This window comes from Maylandia zebra, linkage group LG7 (genome assembly GCF_041146795.1).
Source record: "Maylandia zebra isolate NMK-2024a linkage group LG7, Mzebra_GT3a, whole genome shotgun sequence".
Taxonomy (NCBI): domain Eukaryota; kingdom Metazoa; phylum Chordata; class Actinopteri; order Cichliformes; family Cichlidae; genus Maylandia; species Maylandia zebra.
In genome coordinates, this window is record NC_135173.1 from 25,109,787 (window position 1) to 25,133,850 (window position 24,064).

At 41.2% G+C, this 24,064-nt stretch overlaps 2 protein-coding genes and 1 non-coding gene across 3 annotated transcripts; 2 read left to right on the plus strand and 1 right to left on the minus strand.

The window, feature by feature from the left end:
• Positions 1 to 1,393: 1,393 nt before the first annotated feature.
• eif4g2b (eukaryotic translation initiation factor 4, gamma 2b) lies at positions 1,394 to 16,733 on the plus strand. Its single transcript, XM_014409084.3, has 21 exons — positions 1,394 to 1,415; positions 2,107 to 2,215; positions 4,620 to 4,685; positions 6,062 to 6,187; positions 8,511 to 8,613; positions 8,744 to 8,875; positions 9,202 to 9,268; positions 9,369 to 9,520; positions 9,657 to 9,767; positions 10,080 to 10,262; positions 10,486 to 10,627; positions 10,719 to 10,882; positions 11,034 to 11,147; positions 11,592 to 11,720; positions 11,909 to 12,013; positions 12,808 to 13,023; positions 13,248 to 13,506; positions 14,137 to 14,341; positions 14,538 to 14,746; positions 14,910 to 15,031; positions 15,173 to 16,733. Exons 1-21 carry the CDS (start codon positions 1,394 to 1,396, stop codon positions 15,236 to 15,238), a joined length of 2,802 nt encoding a protein of 933 aa, XP_014264570.1. The 3' UTR covers positions 15,239 to 16,733.
• Positions 11,322 to 11,495, plus strand: LOC111500707 (small nucleolar RNA SNORD97). Its single transcript, XR_002721221.1, has one exon. It is a non-coding gene; the product is annotated as a small nucleolar RNA SNORD97 (small nucleolar RNA).
• On the minus strand, positions 16,187 to 23,349 carry LOC101472082 (uncharacterized). Its single transcript, XM_012922825.5, has 8 exons — positions 22,956 to 23,349; positions 22,138 to 22,278; positions 21,039 to 21,239; positions 19,684 to 19,871; positions 17,802 to 18,015; positions 17,401 to 17,499; positions 17,224 to 17,291; positions 16,187 to 17,045 (listed from the first exon to the last, which is right to left on the minus strand). The coding sequence occupies exons 1-8, from the start codon at positions 23,346 to 23,348 to the stop codon at positions 16,886 to 16,888; spliced, it is 1,464 nt and encodes a 487-aa protein (XP_012778279.3). The 5' UTR covers position 23,349; the 3' UTR covers positions 16,187 to 16,885.
• Between the last annotated feature and the right edge of the window lie 715 nt (positions 23,350 to 24,064).

The window sequence follows — 24,064 nt, forward strand, 5'->3', positions numbered from 1 at the left end:
CTTTGGAGTTAGGTAAATTTCTTTTATTTTCACATCAGGGGTGTTTTGTTTGTTATGTTGGCCTTGGCTCTCCCTGAAGTTATACCTCAGTCTGAACCCAAATTTCATCACTAGCATTAAATAAACCTTTTTAAAACTACCATCTTGGCTCCTCCTTCACTTTCCACCTTTATGTTTGTCCCTTCAAACCCCCTAGACTAGCCAGGGGATGTAACAATAAGAATGAAAATGAATGAAACTTTTCAAAGACTGTCAGTGGACTTTAAGCCATTAGTAACAGAAGACTAATAAAAAAAATACTTTCATTTGATTGGTGAGTCAAAAGGGTAAGAGTGTGAAGTCCATATAAATGTGAAGTGTAATTTTTCTGAACAACATGACCAACTAAAATATATACTGAGGGAAAACATTACAGAACTATGGGGCTTCCCCCAGTGTGAAAACACTCACAATGTATGGTGTGAAGCTCTCCCAAAACTATTCAAAAAAGTATTTACAAAAAAGAACAGAAAAGCAAAATAAGGTTATTAAGAAATAGCCAGTGGTCAATAGTAAGAATTATTTTCTCATAACTTAAACTCAAATATAATCAAATCCGTTTTGTACAATTTTTTTTAAAACCTTTACTTTAAAAATTCGTCAGTTTTGTAAATTACTGAAAAAAATATAGTGATTAGTTGATTTGTCCCTGTTCGCCATAGGTTGAATTGTGTGTCAATCAAATAAATAAGGCGGTGCTCTCATTGGATAGTAGAAACGCCTTAAAAACATATCTTTGGTGTGATTGGACAGAATTGACATGGCAACAAGATGCGTGGTGATGCAAATTGGTGACATTTCTGCCCCCATAAGGCTACTAGCTTTTGGGCTCTCTACCAGCTAGCTAATGCAAACAAAGCGGCCAGTAAGGGGTTTGTGTGTGTGTGTTTATGCGGCTATCTCTCTGCTATTAGCTATCCTAATACCCAACGCAAAACCCTCTTTATTTATAAATCTTCTCATTTCTTCTTTGGTAGTCATACAACAAAACAAAACTGAAGTTGCTTTGGTGAAGGTAAGACATTTCTTTCCTTTACACGACCGCACTGGTTTTTCCAAAATGGCTTCTGCTAGCTAGTAAGCTAAAATTGAAACGTCTACCAACAGCTTGCTTAAGCTAACTATAGCATATTAGCTTAAGAGCCGGTGGATAGCCTAGCTTGCAGATGTCTCGGCTAATTTAAATAAAGGTAGAAAATGGCGTCGTCCTTTAGCTACTCCAACGAAAACTTAAAAGTACACAAACGTGTTAATGGGTCCGCTAAATGATTAAATTCACGAGTCCCACCACACAGATTCAGCCAAGTTCGCTTCAACACTCGTATGAAATCTGTATAAGTAATCTCAGCAAGGGATGGCGACACGAAGAATCGGCTGTAAACGTTAGCCAGCCATGCTTGCCCTGCCCTGTTTCACTGCAACACGGTGCAGCGCTGGGTATGCAGACTGGTCCTCTTTTCGAGCTATAGCAGCAAAGCAACACAAAGCACCAACTGTGGAGAGCCAGTGTAACCCCAAGCATCTATTTCCACGTAGCGTCACGCTTCTCATTTAACACTTGGTAAATTGTAGAAAACTATAATGTTAAAACACGGTTTATGGAAAAAATTCTAAAAATCTTAGCAATGTCGTGACGTAGTCTATGGCTTTAGAGACCCACCAGGCTAGCTAATTAGGTTAGCCAGTTAGCTGACGCACCTTTGCTTTGTTGTAGCCGAGCAAAGACCTGCACAAATGTTTACAGTTCGACATTTAATATCGTTTTATCATGCCACGTAATCAGTGTTCAGCAAACACATCTGTAGTGGGTTCGTGTATAACTTGCTTAAGTAAAGAGGCAGGTTTATGTTATTTATTTTTATTTATTCTTTTCTGTGAGTGGCTGGGCCTCGGAAGACCTAGTCACGGAATTGTTTATCAGTCGTGTAAATGTCTTTGGGTATTTTTTTTTTTTTTTAAAACCTAATCGTGTCCTGTTTAACGTTTCTCTAATCGTGTAGTCCGTGCCTGTCTTGTTTTCCCAGAGCCCCTATAGTGGCTAATTGCATTCCCTTTTCTCTTCCTCAGCACCGTTTTCCCCATCCCTTCCTATTCTTCTTATTCTTTTGAGTATTCTTCATTCTCAAGCCGCCAAAGTGGAGAGTGTGATTGCAGAAGGGGGTGCTTCTCGTTTCAGGTAATAAGTCATGGCCTGTGCAGGAAATGCCAACATGGAATTTTCTTTTTCTCCCCATGGTTAGCCCTCTGCTAGCATTTTGAGCAGGAACTTCCGGCCTATAGAACAAAGCAGGATGTGGGAAGGCTCAAAATGGCTGTCAGGCAATTCTTTGTGAGACCTTTTGAAAAAGGGGGTTGGGTATACAGACTGATCCTTGAAAGGCTTTCTGTCCTATTGGTTGGATGTTGATAAAGGCAGCACATCTGCAGGCAGAGGTAGCCAAAGTTACAGTCATTCTTCACTTGAGTAGAGGTACAGATACTTGACTGAGGTAACGGGGAAAAGTAAGGTCTTTTGTATGAATAAATTTGTTTGTTTTTGCAAAGGAAGCTGAACCTCATGTGTTAATATAATGATAATAATAAAACTATTTTGAAGTCACACGAATAGAAACAATTGTTCAACCTTAATGGTAATGAAAGCTTGAGCATCTGTTGTGTAGAACCCAAGCAGAGTAAAAACTAAAAGAATTTTATAAAAACTACCTAGCTGCTGTTGCTTGCATTGTAGATGGATGCTGCCTCCACATCTAAACAGAGAAAGGAGTACGGTTGGGATTTGGCAGTTGTAGATCATCTGTAGTGGTGGAGAGTGGGGGGGTATGACTTAGAAATGTCACATTAATGTCTGTTGTGACCACTAGTAGATTTTGTGTGCAGGCTGTGATCAGCTGACTTGCGTTAAACAGCAAAGCAGATGTTAACACGGATTGTCACGGCTAATTTCCAGCACCCAGGCAATATAAAGGTGGAATTCAGTGAGTGAATCAAAATGATTGTAACTGAAGTTAATTCCATCTAAACATAGTGTAACCTGACATTGTCCTTTCAGAGTTTATATCTGACCAATATCTGTTCATTAAAAAAACCTAATTAATTGTCATACTTTTACACAAAATCTTTAAAATTTCCCTCTCAAATGTCACAAAGTACTCCTTAACTTTAGAAATAACCTTCTTCTTTCTTTGTCTCTGAGCGGCTTCATCGCTCCTTCTTTTAGCTCCCTGGGAAATAAAGTAGCTGTACCTTTAGCTAGCAGACAGACAGTGAGGAAAAACTGCACAGAGACAGTTTTGCTGATACTGTGTTTGCTGATATTTGTTCATTTAAACGTTGCAGTTCCAGCTCATTCTGCCCACTTTAACCCCTGAGTGTGGAGCTATACATTATAGGGGGCGATCGTGGCTCAAGAGTTGGGAGTTCGTCTTGTAATCGGAAGGTTGCTGGTTCGAGCCCCGGCTTGGACAGTCTCGGCCGTTGTGTCCTTGGGCAAGACACTTCACCCGTTGCCTACTGGTGGTGGTCAGAGGGCCCGGTGGCGCCAGTGTCCGGCAGCCTCGCCTCTGTCAGTGCGCCCCAGGGTGGCTGTGGCTACAATGTGGCTTGCCATCACCAGTGTGTGAATGTGTGTGTGAATGGGTGGATGACTGGATATGTAAAGCGCTTTGGAGTCCTTAGGGACTAATAAAGCGCTATATAAATACAGGCCATTTACCATTTACCAGGCCATTTTTGTCTCTCCTCATGTACAATAAGCACCAGTGATGGATACACCAATAGCATTGTCTTTTCATCCTATTGGTGTTAATTTACTTCTATTTAAGTAGAAGCTGTTTTGGGAATATGAACTACCAATGTTTCAGAAAAGAACAGACCTAAATAATTTAAGTCAAAATGGCAGCAACAACAAAAAAATATTAATGCAATAATGGGTTAATTTGCTGAGCAACTTCTGAATGCAATCCACATAAATTAAGTAGAAGGAAACTAAATTCGATCCAACAATACAACATAAAATTAAGGGCTATACCAGAGAACTGCATTTTTACCAAGCTGACTTTACATTTGGAGTTAACCTTTCTTCTTGCAGATGGATTGAATTTGTCATGCAATTCATAAATATAACAATTCTTTGTCAGCAAACACAAACTGTTACTGGCTCTCTAATAACTGGCATAAGTGCCTCAAGTGAGTCTTATTCATAAAGCTCTTGGCCCTGCCAAACCTTTACTACTTCTCAGTTTAGTTTAATTTTTATTAATTTGTATATTTAGTGCCTTATAGGATTTCAAGCGAGCTTTGTTCTTCTAGCGATTACAAAAACTAGAAGATAGTTGTAAATCCAGTGATCAGTTGCGGTGCTACAGTTTAATTGGAAAGATATTTTGTGTTGTGCGTTGTGTTATTTTATATCTATGTAGCTCTTTACAATAGTTAATTATCCAACTGTGCAGTTTTAAAAATGTATTTTTAGTGAGTGCTTTTCTCTCAGTGTGTTCTTTAGTGCAACTGAAGGTTGAATGAAAAAGCACACCAGTGCTGCATGAATTTTAAGTGTTCCACTGTGTTGTTTACTTCTGCAGTGCTTCTTCGGGGGGAGGAGGTGGTAGGGGTGCACCTCAGCACTATCCCAAGACTGTCGGCAACAGGTTTGTATGTGTACTTAATATGTGATAAACTAATTGGTTGTAATAAGGAATCAGTAGGTATTATTCATTCCCCCAGTGTGGAAGAGATTCACTAGAAAATCTTGATTACCCTGATGTCATGCAACATAATAGCTGCAGATTGCCCAAACGTGTTTACCATTCTGGGAAGCCTGAGATCACTTTACAACAAAGGAGTTTTAAAAAGTATTTAACAAGTTGGCAATGCATTAACATTTGTGTTGACCATTTAAAAATATTTTTGACTGCTTTTAGTGAGAGGCTTATTTTTATCCATCCATCCATCTTCTTTTTCCGCTTTATCTGGGGCCGGGTTGCGGGGGCAGCAGTCTAAGCAGAGAAGCCCAAACCTCCCTCTCTCCAGCCACCTCCTCTAGCTTATCTGGGGGAACGCCAAGGCGTTTCCAGGCCAGCCGAGAGATATAATCTCTACAGCGTATCCTGGGTCTGCCCGGAGGAGGGGACATGTTCCGGGCATGTCCCCTCCTCTGGGTAGGACATGCCCGGAACACCTCACCCAGGAGGCATCCTTGTCAGATGCCTGAACCACCTCAGCTGGCTCCTTTCGATGTGCAGGAGCAGCGGCTCTACTCTGAGCCTCTCCCGGATGGCTGAACTTCTCACCCTATCTCTAAGGGTGATCACGAAATAAGGGATATCACAAAACAAATTCCCCCTATTTAAGTGCCTTTAAGGAGCCTCCTGTAGAGACCTCGAGGATGTTGAGAGAACAAACCCCTCCACCACCTTATCGTGGTGGAGGGGTTTGTATGTCCCAGGGATCCCAGGGTCTATGTTGTCCGGGGGCTTTTGCCCCCTGATAGGGTCTCCCATGGCAAATTGGTCCTGGGTGAGGGACCAGACAAAGAGGGTTTCAGAAGACCCTTATGAGGAAAACGTTGCGGGAACAGTTTACCCTTCCCAGGATAGGGTTACCGGGGCCCCGCTGTGGAGCCAGGCCCAGGGAGGGTGCCCGAGGGCGAGCGTCTGGTGGCCAGGCCTTAGTCCATGGGGGCCGGCCGGGTGCAGCCTGAAAAGGGGACATGGGCCCATCCTCCCGCAGGCCCACCACCCGCAGGAGGTGCCGTAGGTGCATTGTGTGCCGGGCAGTGGCCAGGAGCCGGAGGCCCTGGTGGACTGATCCCCGGCTACCAAGACTTATTTTTATTTAACACCTAATTTTAATTATTGCTGCTCTGCTGCATGCTTTGAGGGGGCAGATAGACCTGCGGGGATCACTGTTGTGATGAGTGTGTGGTATTAAGCTCTATGCTTGAACAATTGCACATTTCACTTTACCCACCACAAATTGAGATTCTGTGCCAGTATACTCAATCTCTTGCTCTGTATTTCTACAGCGAGTTCCTGGGGAAAACCCCAGGGCAAAGCGTTCAGAGATGGGTTCCTTCACGAAGCACTAGACGAGATGTCAACTCCAGCAACGAAAAAGAGCGACACGATGCAATCTTCAGGAAAGTGAGGGGGTAAGGTTCAACTCCCGATGCATATTTAAAGGGTTGACTGAGAGAGAGATTTTTTTTTTTAATTGCTACTTAACCCATTTCAGTTGTGCTCAGACTAAACAACTAAGTTTGGATGCCACAGTAAACCTGTCTGTAAATCAAGTTTAATCTTCATCCAAATTATACTTTTGTTTTGTGCAGACCTCTGTGGAATCTGTTAAATACCAGCTTAAGAGTTAAGATTAATTAATTTATTATTGGTATTGATTTATTTTGTTTTGTGGGTCATTGTTTACTGTGGTGATGAATAGGTAAGATGGAGGCAGGAGTCTCCATGGGCTGTGTGTGAATGAGAGTGAGACAGATGTACTAGTGAGGAAGAGAGTGCTGGCAGGGTGGAGTTGACTCTCAGGTGTGATTTGTGACAAAAGCATAGAAGCAAGAGTGAAAGTGAAGATTTACAAGACGTAAGACCTGCTATGATGGTTTGGAGTCAGCGGTACTAAGAAAAGAGACAGGAGCCTGAGTTAGTTGGCAGCGCTGAAGATGTTATGGTTTCCATTGGAAGTGATCAGTTTGGCCAGGATTAGAGAGGAGTACATCAGAGGGACAGCTGGATAGGCAAGGCTGAGATGGTTTGGATATGTGCAGAGGAGGGTCAGTGGATATATTGAACAAGATTTGTGGATGTAGTGAAGGAGGACATGCTGCCGGATGGTGTGATGGAGGATGCTAGGGATGGGGTGAGATGAAGGCTGATGATTAGGGCTGCCACAAACGATTATTTTGATAGTCGACTAGTCACCGATTATTTATGCGATTAGTCGACTAATCCGATCATCATCCACTGGACGTAAAACTACAGCTTATTGCACCAGCAGCATCTGCTCTTATATAACTATCATTATCTTACAGCTTTAAGCTTTTAAGGTGCTAACTAAAAATAAAGACAAGATGATAGTTTATTCAATTTTAATGAAATTTGCAGATTGTTTCGGTGAAGTTTAATAAACTCCTTGCTATCTAAAATATAACAGGACAACGGAGTATATTCTCCAGCATCTCTCACTTCTGATAATCAGCTGTCTGCTTGACGTTTATTCAGCTGTGTAAAAACTATAACTTTAATCTCAGCCAAACCGATTTACTCAGGAACAAATAAAATACTAAAAAAAAAAAAAAGCCAAACAACAACATTTTTAATTTATCTAAGTGACTCATATATATTTAACCTGAGTAGCGAAAGACGGCGGTGGGTTTGAAAACAATTTGCCGGGAGTCCGGTGTTCTCACCGCGCTAGTGACCTAGCCCCCGGCTAGCTATCGAGCTAGTGGGTAACAGACGTCTCCGAAAACGTCGGAGCGCTTTTGAAAATATGTGGTGTCCTGATAAACTGAGCCGATATTTGAGGTTTACACAGCTACATTCTCGGCTGAAAATATGTTAAACGTTTATTTTGTGACCCAGAAAGAATAATAAGAGTAATATTAAAACTAACTAGCTGCCGCCATTGTTGGAAACTAAGCTGGGCCGCGCTATGAATTCTGGGACACAGCTGCTTCTTCTTCTTCTTCTTCGGGGTTTAACGGCAGCTGGCATCCTTGTACATGCAGTGCTGCCATCTTCTGTTTCAGTCCATTATTACACTCTTAAATCCTGCTACTTATTCCTGCGTCTTTTGGGATCTTACAAAGCTTCAAACGACGCGTCGACTATCAAAATCGTCGACGACTGATTTAATAGTCGACGTAATCGTGACTAGTCGACAAATCGTGGCAGCCCTACTGATGATCTGCTGTGGCAATCCATGAAGGGACTTACCAAAAGAATATAATTTTGGTTTTCATTAAGGTGTTTATACCTCTTATTGAGATTATTCCAACTTGATTAGAAATGAAGTATTGAATTTCGTAGGGCTGGAGTCACTTACATGGCATGTGTTTTGCTAAAGGCACTTAAGCTCTGCTTTGTATGTATCAGGAGATGTTCACAAGTACAAAAGATCGGGTGACAGTGTTTCCTCTGGCAATCTAAGCTTGCCAGTGTTGACCACAGAATGCTCAGGATCTGAGCTCAGGATTTCTGTCTTTTTTTTTTTTTTTTTTTTTTTTTTTTTTTGGTCGTTGTTGTTGTTGTTTTTTTTTTTTTGTTTGTTTGTTTTTTTTCCCCCTTACAATAAACAGAACCTTCTTGGCAATATCACATGCCTACTTTTTGGTCTTGGGCAATCATTATATCCAGTCAAAATCCTTAAAATCTAATAAGTGTTCAGATTCTAATATTTAGTCTTGCTACCTCTCTTTCTTCTTTTTCTTTTTTTTTTTTTTTCTTTTCTTTTGTTAGCATACTCAACAAACTCACGCCTGAGAAGTTTGACAAGCTATGCCTTGAGCTCCTGAATGTGGGCGTAGATTCAAAACTCGTCCTTAAAGGAATCATCTTGCTGGTAAGCACTTATCTGTATTCTTTGGAACGAAGCTAAATGGAAATGTATGCATCTATACTTGGCGGCTGCTCTGAGTGATTCATACACTACGTGCTTTAATGACCTCCCTGGTTTTGTTTCTGCATTTCAGATTGTAGACAAAGCCTTAGAAGAGCCGAAATATAGCTCGCTCTATGCTCAGCTATGTCTGCGCTTGGCAGAGGACGCACCAAACTTTGATGGCACTTCACCTGATATCCAGACACCCCAAAAGCAGAGCACAGTGAGTCTCACTGATGTTCTGCTGCAAAATATTCTTTTCAGTCTGTGATACAGCAAAGTTTTTCTGTTTGTGACCTTGCTGTTTTATTAGGCCTGCTCAACACAGTTTAAAGTCATTAGGAACTCTTTACTTTTGAAAAGGATAATTGTGTGGGTTTTTTTTTTTTTTTTTTTTTTTTTTTAAATGACTATTGTTTTTAAAATCCCCATTTATTCAGATGAAAAAAGCAAGTCCTAACACTTTTTGTTAACCTTTATGGAAATGCCTTGAATTCATTTTTTTTTTTTTTAACTGTTCAAACATTGGGTTTTGTCTGGTTTTTGTAGACCTTCAGAAGACTGCTGATTTCCAAGCTTCAAGATGAATTTGAGAACCGCACCAGAAATGTTGAAAGTAAGTCCGTTTGTCTTTGTGAATCTCCCAAGAGGTCCTCGTGGTGTAGTTAGTTACATAAACTTTTTGTTGCTTACCTCTGATAATCTTTTCGCCTCAGTCTATGACAAACATGACAACCCTCTTACTTCGGAGGAGGAGGAGCAGCGTGCCATTGCCAAGATCAAGATGCTTGGCAACATTAAATTCATCGGGGAACTTGGCAAACTTGACCTCATCCATGAATCTATCCTTCATAAATGCATCAAGACAGTATGGATTTATTTTTTTAAATTGTGTTTAATAATCTTATCTTTTAATTCTGGGGTTCTTATTTGCAAGATAAACCAGAATATAGATCCATTACATATTCCATGACAATTCTCCCTTGTTTCCCTGCGCTCTGAAGCTTCTGGAAAAGAAGAAGAGAGTCCAGCTCAAGGATATGGGGGAGGATCTGGAATGCCTCTGTCAGATAATGAGAACAGTGGGGCCGAGACTCGACCATGAGAAAGCAAAGGTGACAGCTTTCATAAACTATAGCTGTTTGGAGAGGCTGTGTATAGGCTTAAGGTGTAAACACAACATCTCAATTCAACACTTTTTTTTATTTATTTATTAAAAATGACTGTGTAACTAACATTCATAGGTCACAAAGTTGAATCATTAGTTTGTTAAATGCAAGAAAAGTAGGTGCATTTATTGTTTTTACTCCATCAGACAGAACCGTGAAGGCAATTGACCCAGCCAGCGTTGATATAAAATCAGCTCTAAAACTTTATTTACGAACTGCTCTTTGCTCACTTCCTTTTTCTCTCCATCCTGTCATCAGTCTTTAATGGATCAGTACTTTGGCCGTATGCGATCCTTAATGAACAACAAGGAGTTGCCCGCTAGGATCCGCTTCCTGCTGCAAGATACAGTGGAACTTCGAGAAAACAACTGGGTCCCCCGCAAGGCTTTCATCGATAACGGACCAAAGACAATTAACCAGATCCGTCAAGATGCAGTGAAGGCGAGTCCATTATTTAAGGGTTCAGTTCATTCTGTTTACGTTTCTGTACATTAGCAAGGAGTCCCTTGTGATAAATGTGATGCGAGAAGTAAGCAGACAGTTAAAGGTTTCCACTCTGAAATGTGTTTAATTTAGTTCAGAGTTTTCAAAATGGTTAATATTGAATTTGAATTCTGGACTGTGGCACAGTTATTGACTGATTCTGTCATGCATGTTGTTGTAGGATTTGGGTGTTTTCATCCCAGCACCCATGTCTCAGGGGATGAGGATGGACTTCTTCCTGGAAAGCCCTTTCATGCCCAGCAGAATGAAACTGGACAGGGAGACTCTTGGGGGTTTGGCTGACATGTTTGGACAGATGCCAGGTGTGTTTTGTTCCTGTATCATGTATGCCTGTGCACTTCCTTTCTTGTTTTTGTTGTACGAGGCCATCTTAAAACATCTTTGTTCTCTCAGGCAGTGGGATTGGAACTGGCCCGGGGGTTATTCAGGACAGGTACTCGCCTACTATGGGACGCCATCGCACCAACCCACTCTTCAATGGCCACGGTGGCCACATTGCCCCTCCACCTCAGTCACAGTTTGACATGGGGCCCAAGTCTTTTGTTAAGTCCAACCAGGTAGCCTGCTTTTGAAAGTTTACATTAGTTTAGTCTTAAAGTTCTCCAGGTTAAAGCTGTGTGGAAATGGGGAAACAAATTATAGAACCTGTTTAGCTGCTTTTGACTGTCTTTGATCATTTGAATCTTTTGCCTGTGTGAACACTTATAGGTTCAGAACCAGCATTTCCTCAACCAGAACCAGAACCACATGGCCCAGCAGCAGGTCCAGTCCAAGGACATGCCTCCACGATTCAGCAAGAAAGGACAGCTCAATGCTGACGAGGTAAGTAGCTCCTAGCGTGGCTGAGTTAATTGTTGCCAAAAACTTTTTTTATTTTTTTTATTTTTGTGTGTGTGTCATACTAAAAAAAGATTTAACAAAGTTAAAACATCAAATGTTTTACACTAGCCTGTAAAGGCTGCATTCTGCTCTCCTAATGTCCTGTGTTGAGTCGTGATGCCCAGTGATTATAAAAAGACGCGTTATTCTGAGGAATCCAACCTGCTGCTAGTCTTTCTTTTACTATCGTCTCTGTCTTTAATCTCCTCTTTTCTGTCCCTCCTCCACTTCTCCTTTTTATTCAAACTGGCAACAGGGTCCGCTGACTGCGATTATGAGATATGAGGGCATTTTATTTATAGCTGATATGGAACTTGAGTTGTTTTTGTTACATACAAAGACTAATACTATTGTCTCCTTTGTTCATGATGCCTCATGGCCCCACAGATCAGCCTCAGGCCTGCTCAGTCATTCCTCCTCAATAAGAACCAGGTGCCCAAGCTCCAGCCCCAGATCCCGACCATGATGCCTCCCAGTGCCCAACCCCCACGCACTCAGACTCCCCCTCTGGGACAGGTATGAGAGTGTCTACTTGTTTGTCAGTGAGTTAATCTAAGAGAACCGTTGGTGAGTTTTTAAAAACAACAAAAAAACTGGTTGTTGTACAACTAGCATATAAACAGCAAACATTAAATCACAGATTGAAGTGTCGTTTTGTTGGAGAGCTGTATCTGTGAACTCAAATACATGACTTTTGCCCTCAGCCTCCACAGCTTGGCCTGAAGACCAACCCTCCACCTATTCAAGAGAAACCGCAGAAGACTAACAAGAAACCACCTCCTGCAAAGGAGGAGCTTCTTAAAATGACGGTAGGGAGAACAGTTTCTGTCACATAAGCATATGTTCCAGGCTGAAGCAACACTTGACAATCATGTAAAATCCTCATGAATAAAAAGCTTTACCACAGCATACTCACAATTGAATTAAAACTGCAGGTCAGTTTTCCAAAAGGTTTGCTACACTGTCTGATGTAACCATAACAGCAAAGCAGTTCACTTATAAATATTGGTAAGCCTCCCTGTTTAGCAGTTTCTATTCATCACTGGTGAAATATAGAAGTGGCAAAATATATTTATGTAAGCACTTTGGTGTAAATGGTAAATGGCCTGCATTTGTATAGCGCTTTTCTAGTCCCTAAGGACCCCAAAGCGCTTCACACTACATTCAGTCATTCACCCATTCACACACACATTCACACACTGGCGATGGCAAGCTACATTGTAGCCACAGCTGCCCTGGGGCGCACTGACAGAGGCGAGGCTGCCGGACACTGGCGCCACCGGGCCCTCTGACCACCACCAGTAGGCAAACATGGGGTTAGTATCTTGCCCAAGGATATTTGGCATGCAGCCAGGAGGCAGCCTGGGATCGAACCACCGACCTTCTGATTAGTGGCTGACCTGCTCTGCCACCTGAGCTACAGCCACCCTGCAAGATAATCTGCTTGCTACTAAAAAGATGAATTAGACTTGAAGCATTTTACCTCCTCAGCATGTGCATACAGAGTAGATGAAACCACAAGACCTACGGATGAGTTTGTTATGCTGGGTGATCAGAGTGACCACGGTTCAGTTCTGTTCATGTGCTTGCCTACTCCGTTTAGGAGGCAATCATGACTGAGTACTTGAACACTAAGAACCTGACTGAGGCTGTGAGTGGCGTGAGAGAGATGAAGGCTCCAAAGCATTTCCTGCCAGAGATGCTCAGTAAGATCATTGTGTGCTCCCTGGATTGTCCAGATGAGGACAAAGAGCACGCCAGCACTCTGATTCACACACTCCGCACTGAGGGCCTCATCACTGGGGAGAACTTCATGCAGGTACGTCTGCTGTTCATTCAGTATTGGAGAGCATTTCTGTGTTTGAGCACAAACACATTCAGTACGTTTAAAGACAAGAAAAGCTCTTTTATTATTTCACAATTATTTCACTGAGATTGATGTAATTATTTGTGACTAATTACATCGTATGTCACTGAACCCAGAAGGGCATAGTGTTATTCTTCATGCTTGAGGTATTTTCTTTCTCCCCTCACTCATTTTAGGCTTTCCTTAACGTCCTGGACCAGTGCCCTAAGATCGAGGTGGACGTGCCCCTGGTGAAGTCTTATCTGGCCCAGTTTGCGGCTCGGGCTATCATCGCAGAGCTGGTGAGCGTGGCGGAGCTGGCTCACCCCCTGGAGAACGGAACCCACTTCCCACTCTTCTTGCTCTGCTTGCAGCAGACGGCCAAGCTCAAGGATCGTGAGTGGCTCACTGACCTCTTCCAGCAGAGCAAGGTCAATATGCAGAAGATGCTCCCAGGTAGGCCCCCAATCCATCTACCAATTCAGGATTTATTTTTTATTTTTATTTTTTAAATATAGCAACAATTCACAACAGATAAATCTTAAAATCACCAATAAGCACTTGGCAATAGTGGCAAAGGGAGGGGGAGAAGCAAGTGTGGAATAAAATCTCAGATGGAAGAGAGCACAGGGTTACTCTACCCCCTCCTGGGAAAAAATGCCAAAGTGATTTCTCCCCTCATCTATTAGGCTTCTTTTATTCTGTCATTTTATATTCTCAGCATTTCCCTCCAGTTTACAGTATAACGATCACCAGAATAGTTGTACAGTACCCAGTGAATATTCAAGTTTGCCCCATCCCCCATCGATGATGTCTGAATGAGACAACATTATTCATATTTAAATGAAGTTACAGTAACATACAGTCCTGCCAAATGTCAGTTTGTCAGAAGAGATTTGTAGGTAATGATGCTTCTTGTGCATGTTATGTTGGAGTATTGTGAGTAAATGAAATCTTAATAGGATGGAGCTAAATATTTGTTCCTGACCATATTAAAATGATCACTTTCTGAAACCTTAATTACCTAGGTCATATCAGGAGCACGTTCTGTCTGGCTAATACATGACTTGCTCTCCCACTTGGTAGAAATTGATCAGAACAAGGACCGCATGCTGGAGATCCTGGAGGGGAAAGGCCTGAGCTTCCTGTTCCCTCTGCTGAAGCTGGAGAAGGAGCTGCTGAAGCAGATAAAGGCAGACCCCTCTCCACAGTCCATCTACAAGTGGATTAAAGACAACATTTCACCCAAGTTTCATACTGATAAAGGCTTTGTCAACATCCTCATGACCAGGTAAATTTGCAGATGGACTTGACTGAATCTGTTTTCCCAGGATAGTCTTAGTCTGTTTATATAACAGTTATAAATTGCATGCAAGTGTTGGTTTGTCTGCGATGTCACTAAATATATAGCCGCAAGGTCACACATTTAAGGCATTGTAACGAAGTTCTTTAGTTTAACTAACATTTGTCCTCTGATCTTTTTTCAGTTTCCTCCAGTACATCTCCCAAGAGTTGTGCGAGGCAGAGGGTGATGAGCAACTGGCAGCGCCCTCTAAAGAGATGCTGGAACAAGAGAAACAGCTGCTGCTGGCCTTCAAGCCCGTCATGCAGAAGTTCCTGCACGACCATACCGAGCTGCAGGTCAGCGCCCTCTACGCCTTGCAGGTGCACTGCAATGCCCGGGGGTTCCCTAAAGGTAAAGCAAATCTTGTACAGTTTAGCTAGTAAGCAACAAGAAATGGGGAGTGCAGGGATGTGAAATCTTGATTACTCTGATTAGTTACAAAAGTGAAATATAAATAATGCAGGAGTTGTGAATTAAGTGCATATTAATTCATTTGTTTATTGTTTTTAACAAGGCATGCTACTGCGCTACTTTGTCAACTTCTACGACATGGAGATCATTGAAGAGGAAGCCTTCCTTGCATGGAAAGAAGACATTACCCAAGAATTCCCTGGAAAAGGAAAAGCTTTATTCCAGGTACAGTAGTGCAGTTTAGTTTGTTAGAAAGAAAACACAAGAGTTGACAAGTTTTATATTCTCTCTCTCTCTCTCTCTCTCTCTCTCCCCCCCCCCCCCCCCCCCCCCCCCCCCCAAAAAAAAAAAAAAAAAAAAATTCAGGTAAACCAGTGGCTCACCTGGCTGGAGACGGCAGAGGAGGAGGAATCTGAGGACGACGCAGACTAAGAAACCAAGCGGAAGCATCATGGCGTAGATCAACCGTATCTTATTGTTAGACTTGTGTTACCTTATTAAACTCCATGCTTAATTTAACCACTACGATGTGGCACTCGGCTGCTTGTGTCTTGCAAATATAAACCGAAAGCTTTTACCGACAGGGCCTCATGTGCTACCACCTGCACCGTGATGATAGGCTGAGAAGCATTGTTTAATCTGTTGCCTAATTTTCTGAGATCTGTTTCCTAATCAGCTACATGAATTCTAGAGTGGCTCAACCATGTATTGTTTTTCTCAATTTGCTCCGTTAGGTTGTAACTTTATTTTCACTGTATTGCTTTTTCTTACGGATTTAAACCTCCCCCAGATAGGAAACTGCTTTATGGTAAGAACATGTAGGATTTTCCTCTCTAAAATAAGACAAATCTTTCACGATCTTTGCTAATTCTAGTTACAAAGCAAACAACTAGAAACATTAACATAAGGTCTTGTCAGCAAGCTGCTTTTGTGATCTTCTATCAGGGCCTAGCCTGGATTGCTTTTTATCATACATGCTTAAAAACAGCACCGGGGATGTAGACAAACGGGCTGCACAGCGATCCTTCTCGTGAACCACACGTTAAACCTAGATGGCCCGCTGAAGTTGAATGAAGCACAAGCTGGCAAAACATTTCATGACTGAAATGTGCTCACTAAATTCCCACTTTGTTTTTGTTTTTTGTTTGTTTGTTTTTTTAATAAGTGCTCTTCATAGTCCCTGATGATGAGCATGTTGGTTTTTTTTTTTCTTTGTTTTTTTTTGGGTTTTTTTTCATTAGCATTAATTCTTTTGTTCTGTCCTTTCTTCCTGTCTTTTTTTTTATCATTATTATGAGTGGTTGCAATACCCATTCTCCAAATGTTACAATATTTAAAAAAGAGAAAAAATAAATCTGTAATCATTGGTTTGCTGTCGTCACGTTTCAAAATTGCCTGTGTTTCTACCTCTTAGTTAGATGGGCTTTTTTTTTTTTGTGCTGGGATAAAGAAATCCACTAAGAAGAATATTGAGCCCATGCAGATGCTGAAGTATTTGGTTTAATCCTGGCCTAATTGCACAATAAATGTATTGAAGCAGACATTAACAATGATGCCGTTGCATGTTTTACAAGTGTTAACATCTCATTAGGATTTTTTTTTTTTTAAATTTCACCCACATGATGAAATGTGTACTTATCAAAAGAGTAATGTCGACTAGATTTTGAAGCGGCCCTGATGAGGTTGGTTTTTATATTGAGGGCTCAAAATAATAAATGTTGGATTTGTCTGGCTCTTAAATTGGCAAACTATAAATTGTAATTGATTTCCCTTCTAAAGCTAAACAAATGACCATCAGGCTTAACCAAGAATTGTACTCTCAAGCCATGATTATGTCTAAGACATATGATTAGGGTCTTATTGTAAGGTATTCAGAATTATTGTGCACCTCTATTGCTTTAATGTCAATAAAGTCAGTACATGAGCACCTACTGTTTACCTGTATTTACTCTGCTTTACAGTTACATATTCCATCTGTCCAATAAAATACTTCACACTTGAACAACAGTTTGAATCTTCCAAGCAGCAGCTCTACTGGAGTGCTTTGATTTTCCCAGCAGCATGTGGTTACATTCGTGGTCAGTCCTGATCTGTGGGAATCCAGAAGTATTCCACCACCTTCCTGCTTCTGCGCAGAGGGCCTGAGTCGGGTCGCTCTCCTCCATAGGCAGGCAGCTCATCAAAGTGACTTGGACCCAGATCTCTCCCCATGTGTGGTGCTGTCACCCTGAGCATGGTCCTGAGTGAATACAGTTCACAATTAATTCTTAATAGTGGTCTTCAACCAGAGAAAAGCTTTACACTTACCTATTTGCCTTCACGTTTTTGTAAATTAGAATTTTAATCTTATGTTGCTACCATATCTGAACGATTGTAGTTTGTGTGGCTTCCCCCTGGTGGCCAAAGTTTGTGTTTACCTAGATGAACTCCTTTCAGGCTCTTCAACGCTGGACTCTGGAGTGGAGATGTATACAGGATCTCCTTCCTGAACAAAAACCATAACATAAGCTTCTGATTTACTTTTTAAATGTCCTGTATTGTAGACCTAGACATGCACAGCTCTCATGTGAGTATGAGATGTAGGATCATCTCACTGTGAAATTTCTTGGAGTGCCATCTGGATTTTTGAGAATTTTAACCCTCTGGTCGCTTTCAGTCATGCACAGGAAGTAGCTTTTGATGTGGGCTTGACACTGTTGAGAAAAAAAATCACTTAAAGATTTTACTTTAAAGAGATGAAAATGTACAGAACAAACATTTTTTTTTCTTTCAGCCTTGTTGCAAACGTGTGACTTGCAATATTGTACCACAGTGAATCACTCAGGGACATTTTTCAAGATGGAAATAATCATTTAAACAGTATATTTTATGCTCAGTTCAAATAATTTCTTCCGTGACTGTTTGGGGATAAAAGGTGGGAGATGGCACAAAAGCACAGTAGTGTCCACTGTTTTGTAATTGTTCAGTGGGCGTGAGAGCAGTGGTGCTGTCTTACTGCTTTATTCTGCCTCAGAGCCTTCAGGTCTTCCTGAACTTGAAACATGTCAGCCAGCTCCTGGTACTTCTCCCTCCAGCTCAGGCACTCGGCCACTCTCTCCTGCCTCTCCTTCTCAGCCAGATGCCTCTCTGCCTCGACTTCCCGCCGAGCCTGGTTAGCTCTTTTGCTCTCCTCTTCTGATTCTGTCGCTCTGCGTTTCCAGTTCATCTCACTGAGAAGGGACAGGATGAAATTGCATGCTAGAACATCATAGCCAGACTGCATCTTCATGCACCTTTAAGCTAAATCCAGTTAAATCTTTAAACCGTCTTGTCTTCAGCCTGTTGTGAAGCGTACTCTCATTCTGGTCTGCAGGATAAAAGCAATAAAGAAAATAAAGAAAATCCCTAAGACGTGAATTGAAAATGGTAAATGGACTGGTCCTTATATAGTGCTTATATATATATATATATATAGTGCTTATATATATATATATATATAGTGCTTTTCTACTCTGAGTACTCAAAGCACTTTTGTTAACTGTGTCGTCCAGTCAGGTATTTGTTGTTTGACTCGAAGTCTGTGCAAAATAAGCACACCTGGTCTTTGGTACTGTTCCTCACACTCTTAGAAGAGTCATCTTGTGTTGTGTTCATGGGACAACACAGAGATCATGTGAAAACTATGCAGTGAAGGTAAATAAGTACACTTTTACAGACTTTCTACACTTTTACTTAGCAGAGCAGCCTCTTAAAGTCCTTTATATATTGTACGGAACGTCTTGGAGTCAAGTACGCTTCCTCTGACTTTTCTCTTTGTTTCTGTTTTCTCCTCCTCTGCCTTGCTGATGTGACTCAGCTGAATTGAATTTTCTCAGAGCTATCAACTAAAAGGCCGTTATTGTTGCACCACGGACGGTCATGGACAATGACACTGAGTTTTGGGAAATTCCCTCTGAAGATAAATGGGAAATCCAAAAAAACCCCTCTAAAAACAAAAGTCAAAGTAATCACACACATATACAAACATGTTCATAGGTCTAACATCCTGATGTTAGAATTGCTCTTTTCCATATTCCCAGCATTAGATTGGATTTTTAAAAAGAGCTTGTGTATTTGGTATATCACAGAGCACTGGTTGGTACAAAATGCATTTTAATCAAAAAATCTGAATAGTTTTTTTTTTTATCACACTCAAAAAAAATCTCACTTTTTTGACAGGAAAGTAAGGAATAAAGAAGACATCTCTAACTAAGATGTTTAAATTATTTCTTCTTGGGCTCACACAGTGTACTGTTATACATAGATTTGCAACACAGTGGCACGGTGGTTAGCACTGTTGCCGCACAGCAAGAAGGTCCTGAGTTAGACCCCATCATCTGGCCGGGGTCTTTCTGTGTGGAGTTTGCATGTTCACCCCGTGTTTGCGTGGGTTCCCGCCGGGTACTCCGGCTTCCTCCCACCGTCCAAAGACATGCAACTTGTGGGGATAGGTTAATTGATTAATCTAAATTGCCCATAGGTGTGAATGTGAGTGCGAATGGTTGTCTGTCCCTGTGTGTTGGCCCTGCGACAGACTGGTGACCTGTCCAGGGCGTACCCCGCCTCTCGCCCTATGACAGCTGGGATAGGCCCCACAGTGCCCCCCGCGACCGTGAAAAAAGATAAGTGGAAGTGAATGGATGGATTATTGCTTCCCTCATCTACTCTTGTTAAGGCAGTACAACTTCTTATTTATGTAGAAGAAGCTAGGACTAAAGCACAACTCCTATTTTTCATTAATGATAAAAACAAAACAAAACCCTGAAAGCAAAAATCAGAAAAGAGAAGTACTTAAAGATGATTTAGTGGGATGTAAGAAAATCAATCACAGTTGCCAGGTGTCACTAAAATGTATCTACCCCTCTTTAATTTGGACATTTTCTTGGGTGAGCTTCCTCAGCTTGTGTCGGAGGTCATCTCTGTCTGCCTCCAGGCTCCTGCTCTCCTGCAGGAGGGCCTGTTTCTCTCCAGACACCCGATCCAACTTCAGCTTACTTTCAAAGTAGTTCTTCTCTGTTTGTGCCAGTAAAAGCTGCATGTTCGCGTGCTGCAGAAAGAAAAAGCAGATGTCAAATTAAGTGTTACGGGCTTTGATTGAATGAACTAATCTTCCCGCTTGATTCAGGAAGTTCATTAACTGAGGTTAAACAAAAAAAGGAACTGAGCTGGAAAACTGCGTCTAAAAGCACTTTGAGTTATTTCTGCCCACAGAGATTGCATCTGCAGTTTGGACGATGGATTGCCATGATGACACGGGCGTCACAAACCATGTACATATCCTGGAAAGCTCCTCTTAAGGCTTTATCCTTCACTTTAACTCATTAAGCCCCAAAGTGACATCAAGGAAAATCAATGGTGTAGTCATGTCAAATATTCCCATGTTCCCAAAATAGCTAACTTTAGAATGCTTGTTTTTAATGATCAAAAGTCATTTTCAATCTATTTAGGATTCCTAACTCATCATGTCCGATATTATATCACGTCAACAAACTGATGCAAAGCAAGCTAAGTGATACATCCCAACCAACACAAGATTTTTAGGACTGATAATATTTAGTTATTTAAAAATCTGATATTCTCATATATCATCCAATAGTTTTTTTTCTTTTAAATTTACAAAACAGATTTGTCTAACAGTTGTTTTGCCCGTCTTTGCTCAGATCCGCTGGCTGTTGCGTTTTTGGTGCTCCAAACGCTTTGCAGAGTGCCCTCTGGTGGTACGACTATGCAACATCAACACTCATAACATGGTTGAAGGGTGTTTCTCCAATTTCTTCCTTACTTTTTCATTTTCATTTATCTGTCATTATAATTCCCGTTACTTACAGATTGGCAAATAGCTACCTAATCAGGTTCCACTATGTGAATACTGTAAGTACTGTTTCTAGTCTTATAACAGTAACAGAAAATGCCATGTGATAACCTTTTCACAAGGTAAGAAAAGGAAAACATAAAATACTGGAAAAAATATACACTTTTACTTCATTTAGCTAGAAGAGTATATATTCTATCCTATTCTTGCCCAGCTGCAGTGTTATTTATTTATTTAATAAGATAAAGAAACAATCAAAGGAATTTTTTATTTAGCTCTCGCCCTAAGACAGCTGGGATAGGCTTCAGCGCCCCCCACAACCCTGAAAAGGACAAGCGAAGTGAATGGATGGATGGAATTGTATTCAGCTTAATAGATCAGCGTTCTCTGTCATGTGTTTACCTCCTTTTTAAGCTTCTGCAGCTCTTCACTCAGACGTCCCCTGTCAGCCTCAGCTGCATCCTTGTCCCGCTGAAAGCCCAGGGACCGAGCCTCAGCCACAGCCCTGCCCTTCTCTGCCTCCGCCCTGGACTCCTCTGCTTCATCTGCAGCTCGCGAACATAACATCGACCTTTGCTGGCTCTGGTACAGCTTCTGCTTCAGCTGATTTGGGTCACACAGAGAGAGGTGAATGCGTGCTGCAGTGACATGATCGAGAAACAGTAGACGCCTGCTTTGTTTTACCAACGTAATGTGATTCTAACCCTTTGGAGTGACAAGGGTCTGCTTTAGCTGGCATGAATGGGTTAGGTTATATAGGTTAGCGGAATAATATGCATCTCCTTCATACATTCATATAAGATGTCTTATATAAAACTAGATCTAAGACTTCAAACACCTTAACAAGCTTTTCTGGACATAAAAAATTCATTTATAACACTTCCTTTTATTTAAAGAATGCCTACTGTAAAGATCCCTCATGTTCCCTCATTGACACAATGGCAGTTCTGAAAAGGCAGTCACATTTCCTGCCACAAAGATCTCCCCCAGCATACCACAGCCACATAATCCTCTCTGTGTAGGGTCAAGCAGTACGGTTCTCCTGGTTTATGCTACACATTCAGTTGCCCATTTGTCAAAAACATGGTGAGGAATGGCTAACTGACCATAGCAGGTTTTCTTTACACATAAATTTCAAAATATAAAAAGGTCACATATTTTATTAAAGCTGTAAATTTAGTCTGACATTTAAAGCTGGCATGTAAACACTGTTTGATAGAAGCACATGCTGTTTTGCTGCTGTTTTAACATGAATCTAACATTAATGTCCTGGAGAACAGGAAGCTGCTATAAGCCAATTGTAACTTGATGTAACTGAATTAAAGTTTTCCAACAGATGTAAAGACAAGGTTTGAAAGAAGAACATGTCTTGATTCCTTCCAAAAAGTCTGATTGACTACCATATAGGCGTGTGGTTATACTTTCGTTTTTGTGCTCATAAGTGGCCTACTGTTTCATCTCTTGGTTATTAGTGCCATTTAATAACACTGTTTGGCTGTACCTCCTTAACTTGAGCCTGTAGCTCCTGGTTCAAGTTTCTGAGGTTCCTCATGGTTAGCTCACTCTCTGTGCGCATCATAATCCGTTCCATGTGGATCTCGTTTGATAAATACTTGTTTTCTTTCTTCAGGTCCTCACATTCCTGAGAGAATTTATTAGTGACACACAGTGTGAACTAGAAGCTACGGAGCCGCCCCCCAGCACCACCACCCACCCCGAAATATACAAACTCATAAAATAATGAATTATGTCATCATGAGAAATTATGACCTTTACAAGTTCTCATTATATTTACAGCATTTTTTTCACATTCATCATGCTTTTTGTTTTACGTTTTATGGTTTATGGTTCATGTCGTCTTTTTAAGATCATTTAACTGGCCTTGGAAATAATAATACGAGTGTGATCATTTTTTACGCTCGTCTGGGAAACTCTTTTCCTTCAGGTTTTCCCAGAAGGATTCAGCTTCTGAACCAAGGTCTTAGATATCTGAGAGGTCACGAGTGCACTGGCTTACACAACATGAATTATTAATATTTATCATACATTTCCTGTAAGGATGCTCTTACAGTGAAGCTGGAGGATGTTAAATGTTACACCTGCTGTTATGAATCATATGAGAACTCAGCAGTAAAATCTACAAAATAAATAAATACAAATAAAAATGTTTCTAAAAGTGAAAAAAGTGTGTGTTAGCTCTGTAACTGATTTTACAATTGCCTGAATATTTGAATGCTGAATCAGAGTTAATACGAATTATTTAATCTTAATGTTACATTTTGTAAAGAAAACATTCATTGTCCTTTTCTACCTTCTTACCTTCCTCTTTCTGACCAGCTCCCCCTGCAGATGATTGAGCTGGAGGAAGGAGCCATTGGAGCTGACGGCGCTGACTGGCCTGACCGCCCGCACAGGCCTCCTGGACGGCCTGGAGAGGACTTTAACTTCTTCCGTTACCCCATCCTTGAACCGGCTGCCTCTGTTAACGTTACTGCTGCTCATGGAGAAAGATTTGTACAGGCTGTCATCTAGCGAGGACATCTGCAGATCTGTGTGCGATCTGGCCCTGATTGACATTTCAAAGAAAAAGAGAAAAAAACAAAACGACTGATGCAGTTTTGCCAAAATGTCACTGTCACCAAAGGAAAACAAGGGCTCCCGGTTTGTTGTTAGAACATAGGCCAGCAACCTGAATAAAGTTCTCAGTTTCATGTTTGGTTCACTGGGTGGATCCTATCACCAGCCCAGCTTCATTCAACATTTATTGGGCAACACGATAGCAGAAAACGCACTGAGGCAAACAGTCTCTGTGTTTTGGTAAGAGGACACTTTCTATTCCTTAAAAAGCCTTAAAATTATTAATAATTTTTATATGTGAAATTGAAAAAGTCAGTGGTGTCAATTTATTTTTATGTATTTAAAGTTTTTTCAGTTAACTAAGGACCAGTAACCATGGGTAGCATATCAGAACAACAGAAGCACACACACACACACACACACACACACACACACACACACACACACACACACACACACACACACCTCTATATCTATACTTGAAAGGTCACTGAGACCTATTCTTTTGATGTCAGTATTCATTTTCATGTTTTCACACTTTTTTTTTTACTGGTTCGTGATTTTCTGACAGTCTGTAGAAGAAGATAGACACACCCAACCGAGGAAGTGTGACCACTTAACATCTTTCCTGGGCCTATCAGTGGACCAGCAGTCTATCGCTATCCTCAGTCATTACTGCTTCAGCCTGAAGAAGGCAGGAAGCACCATTGTTTACACAACAGTCACTGAGTCATTGCAGTAGGACACACTGGACTGTTTTGCTTCCTGCAGTAGAATGAAAGTGGTGATACTGCAAGTTTTAACACAACAGGGGAAAGTACTCGTCATTCTAACCTGCCTTTAACTCGTGA

Excerpts from the sequence above, each read along its gene's own strand:
- eif4g2b (XM_014409084.3), top strand. The coding sequence starts at position 1,394 with ATGGCGACACGAAGAATCGGCT. Across the intron at positions 10,628-10,718 it reads CATGTTTGGACAGATGCCAG|GCAGTGGGATTGGAACTGGC; the intron begins GTGTGTTTTGTT and ends TTGTTCTCTCAG. Across the intron at positions 14,747-14,909 it reads TGCCCGGGGGTTCCCTAAAG|GCATGCTACTGCGCTACTTT; the intron begins GTAAAGCAAATC and ends GTTTTTAACAAG.
- LOC101472082 (XM_012922825.5), bottom strand. The coding sequence starts at position 23,348 with ATGAAACTGAGAACTTTATTCAGGTTGCTGGCCTATGTTCTAACAACA. Across the intron at positions 22,279-22,955 it reads AGCTGGTCAGAAAGAGGAAG|GAATGTGAGGACCTGAAGAA; the intron begins GTAAGAAGGTAG and ends AAATTCTCTCAG. Across the intron at positions 17,046-17,223 it reads CCTGAAAGGAGTTCATCTAG|GACCATGCTCAGGGTGACAG; the intron begins GTAAACACAAAC and ends GTATTCACTCAG.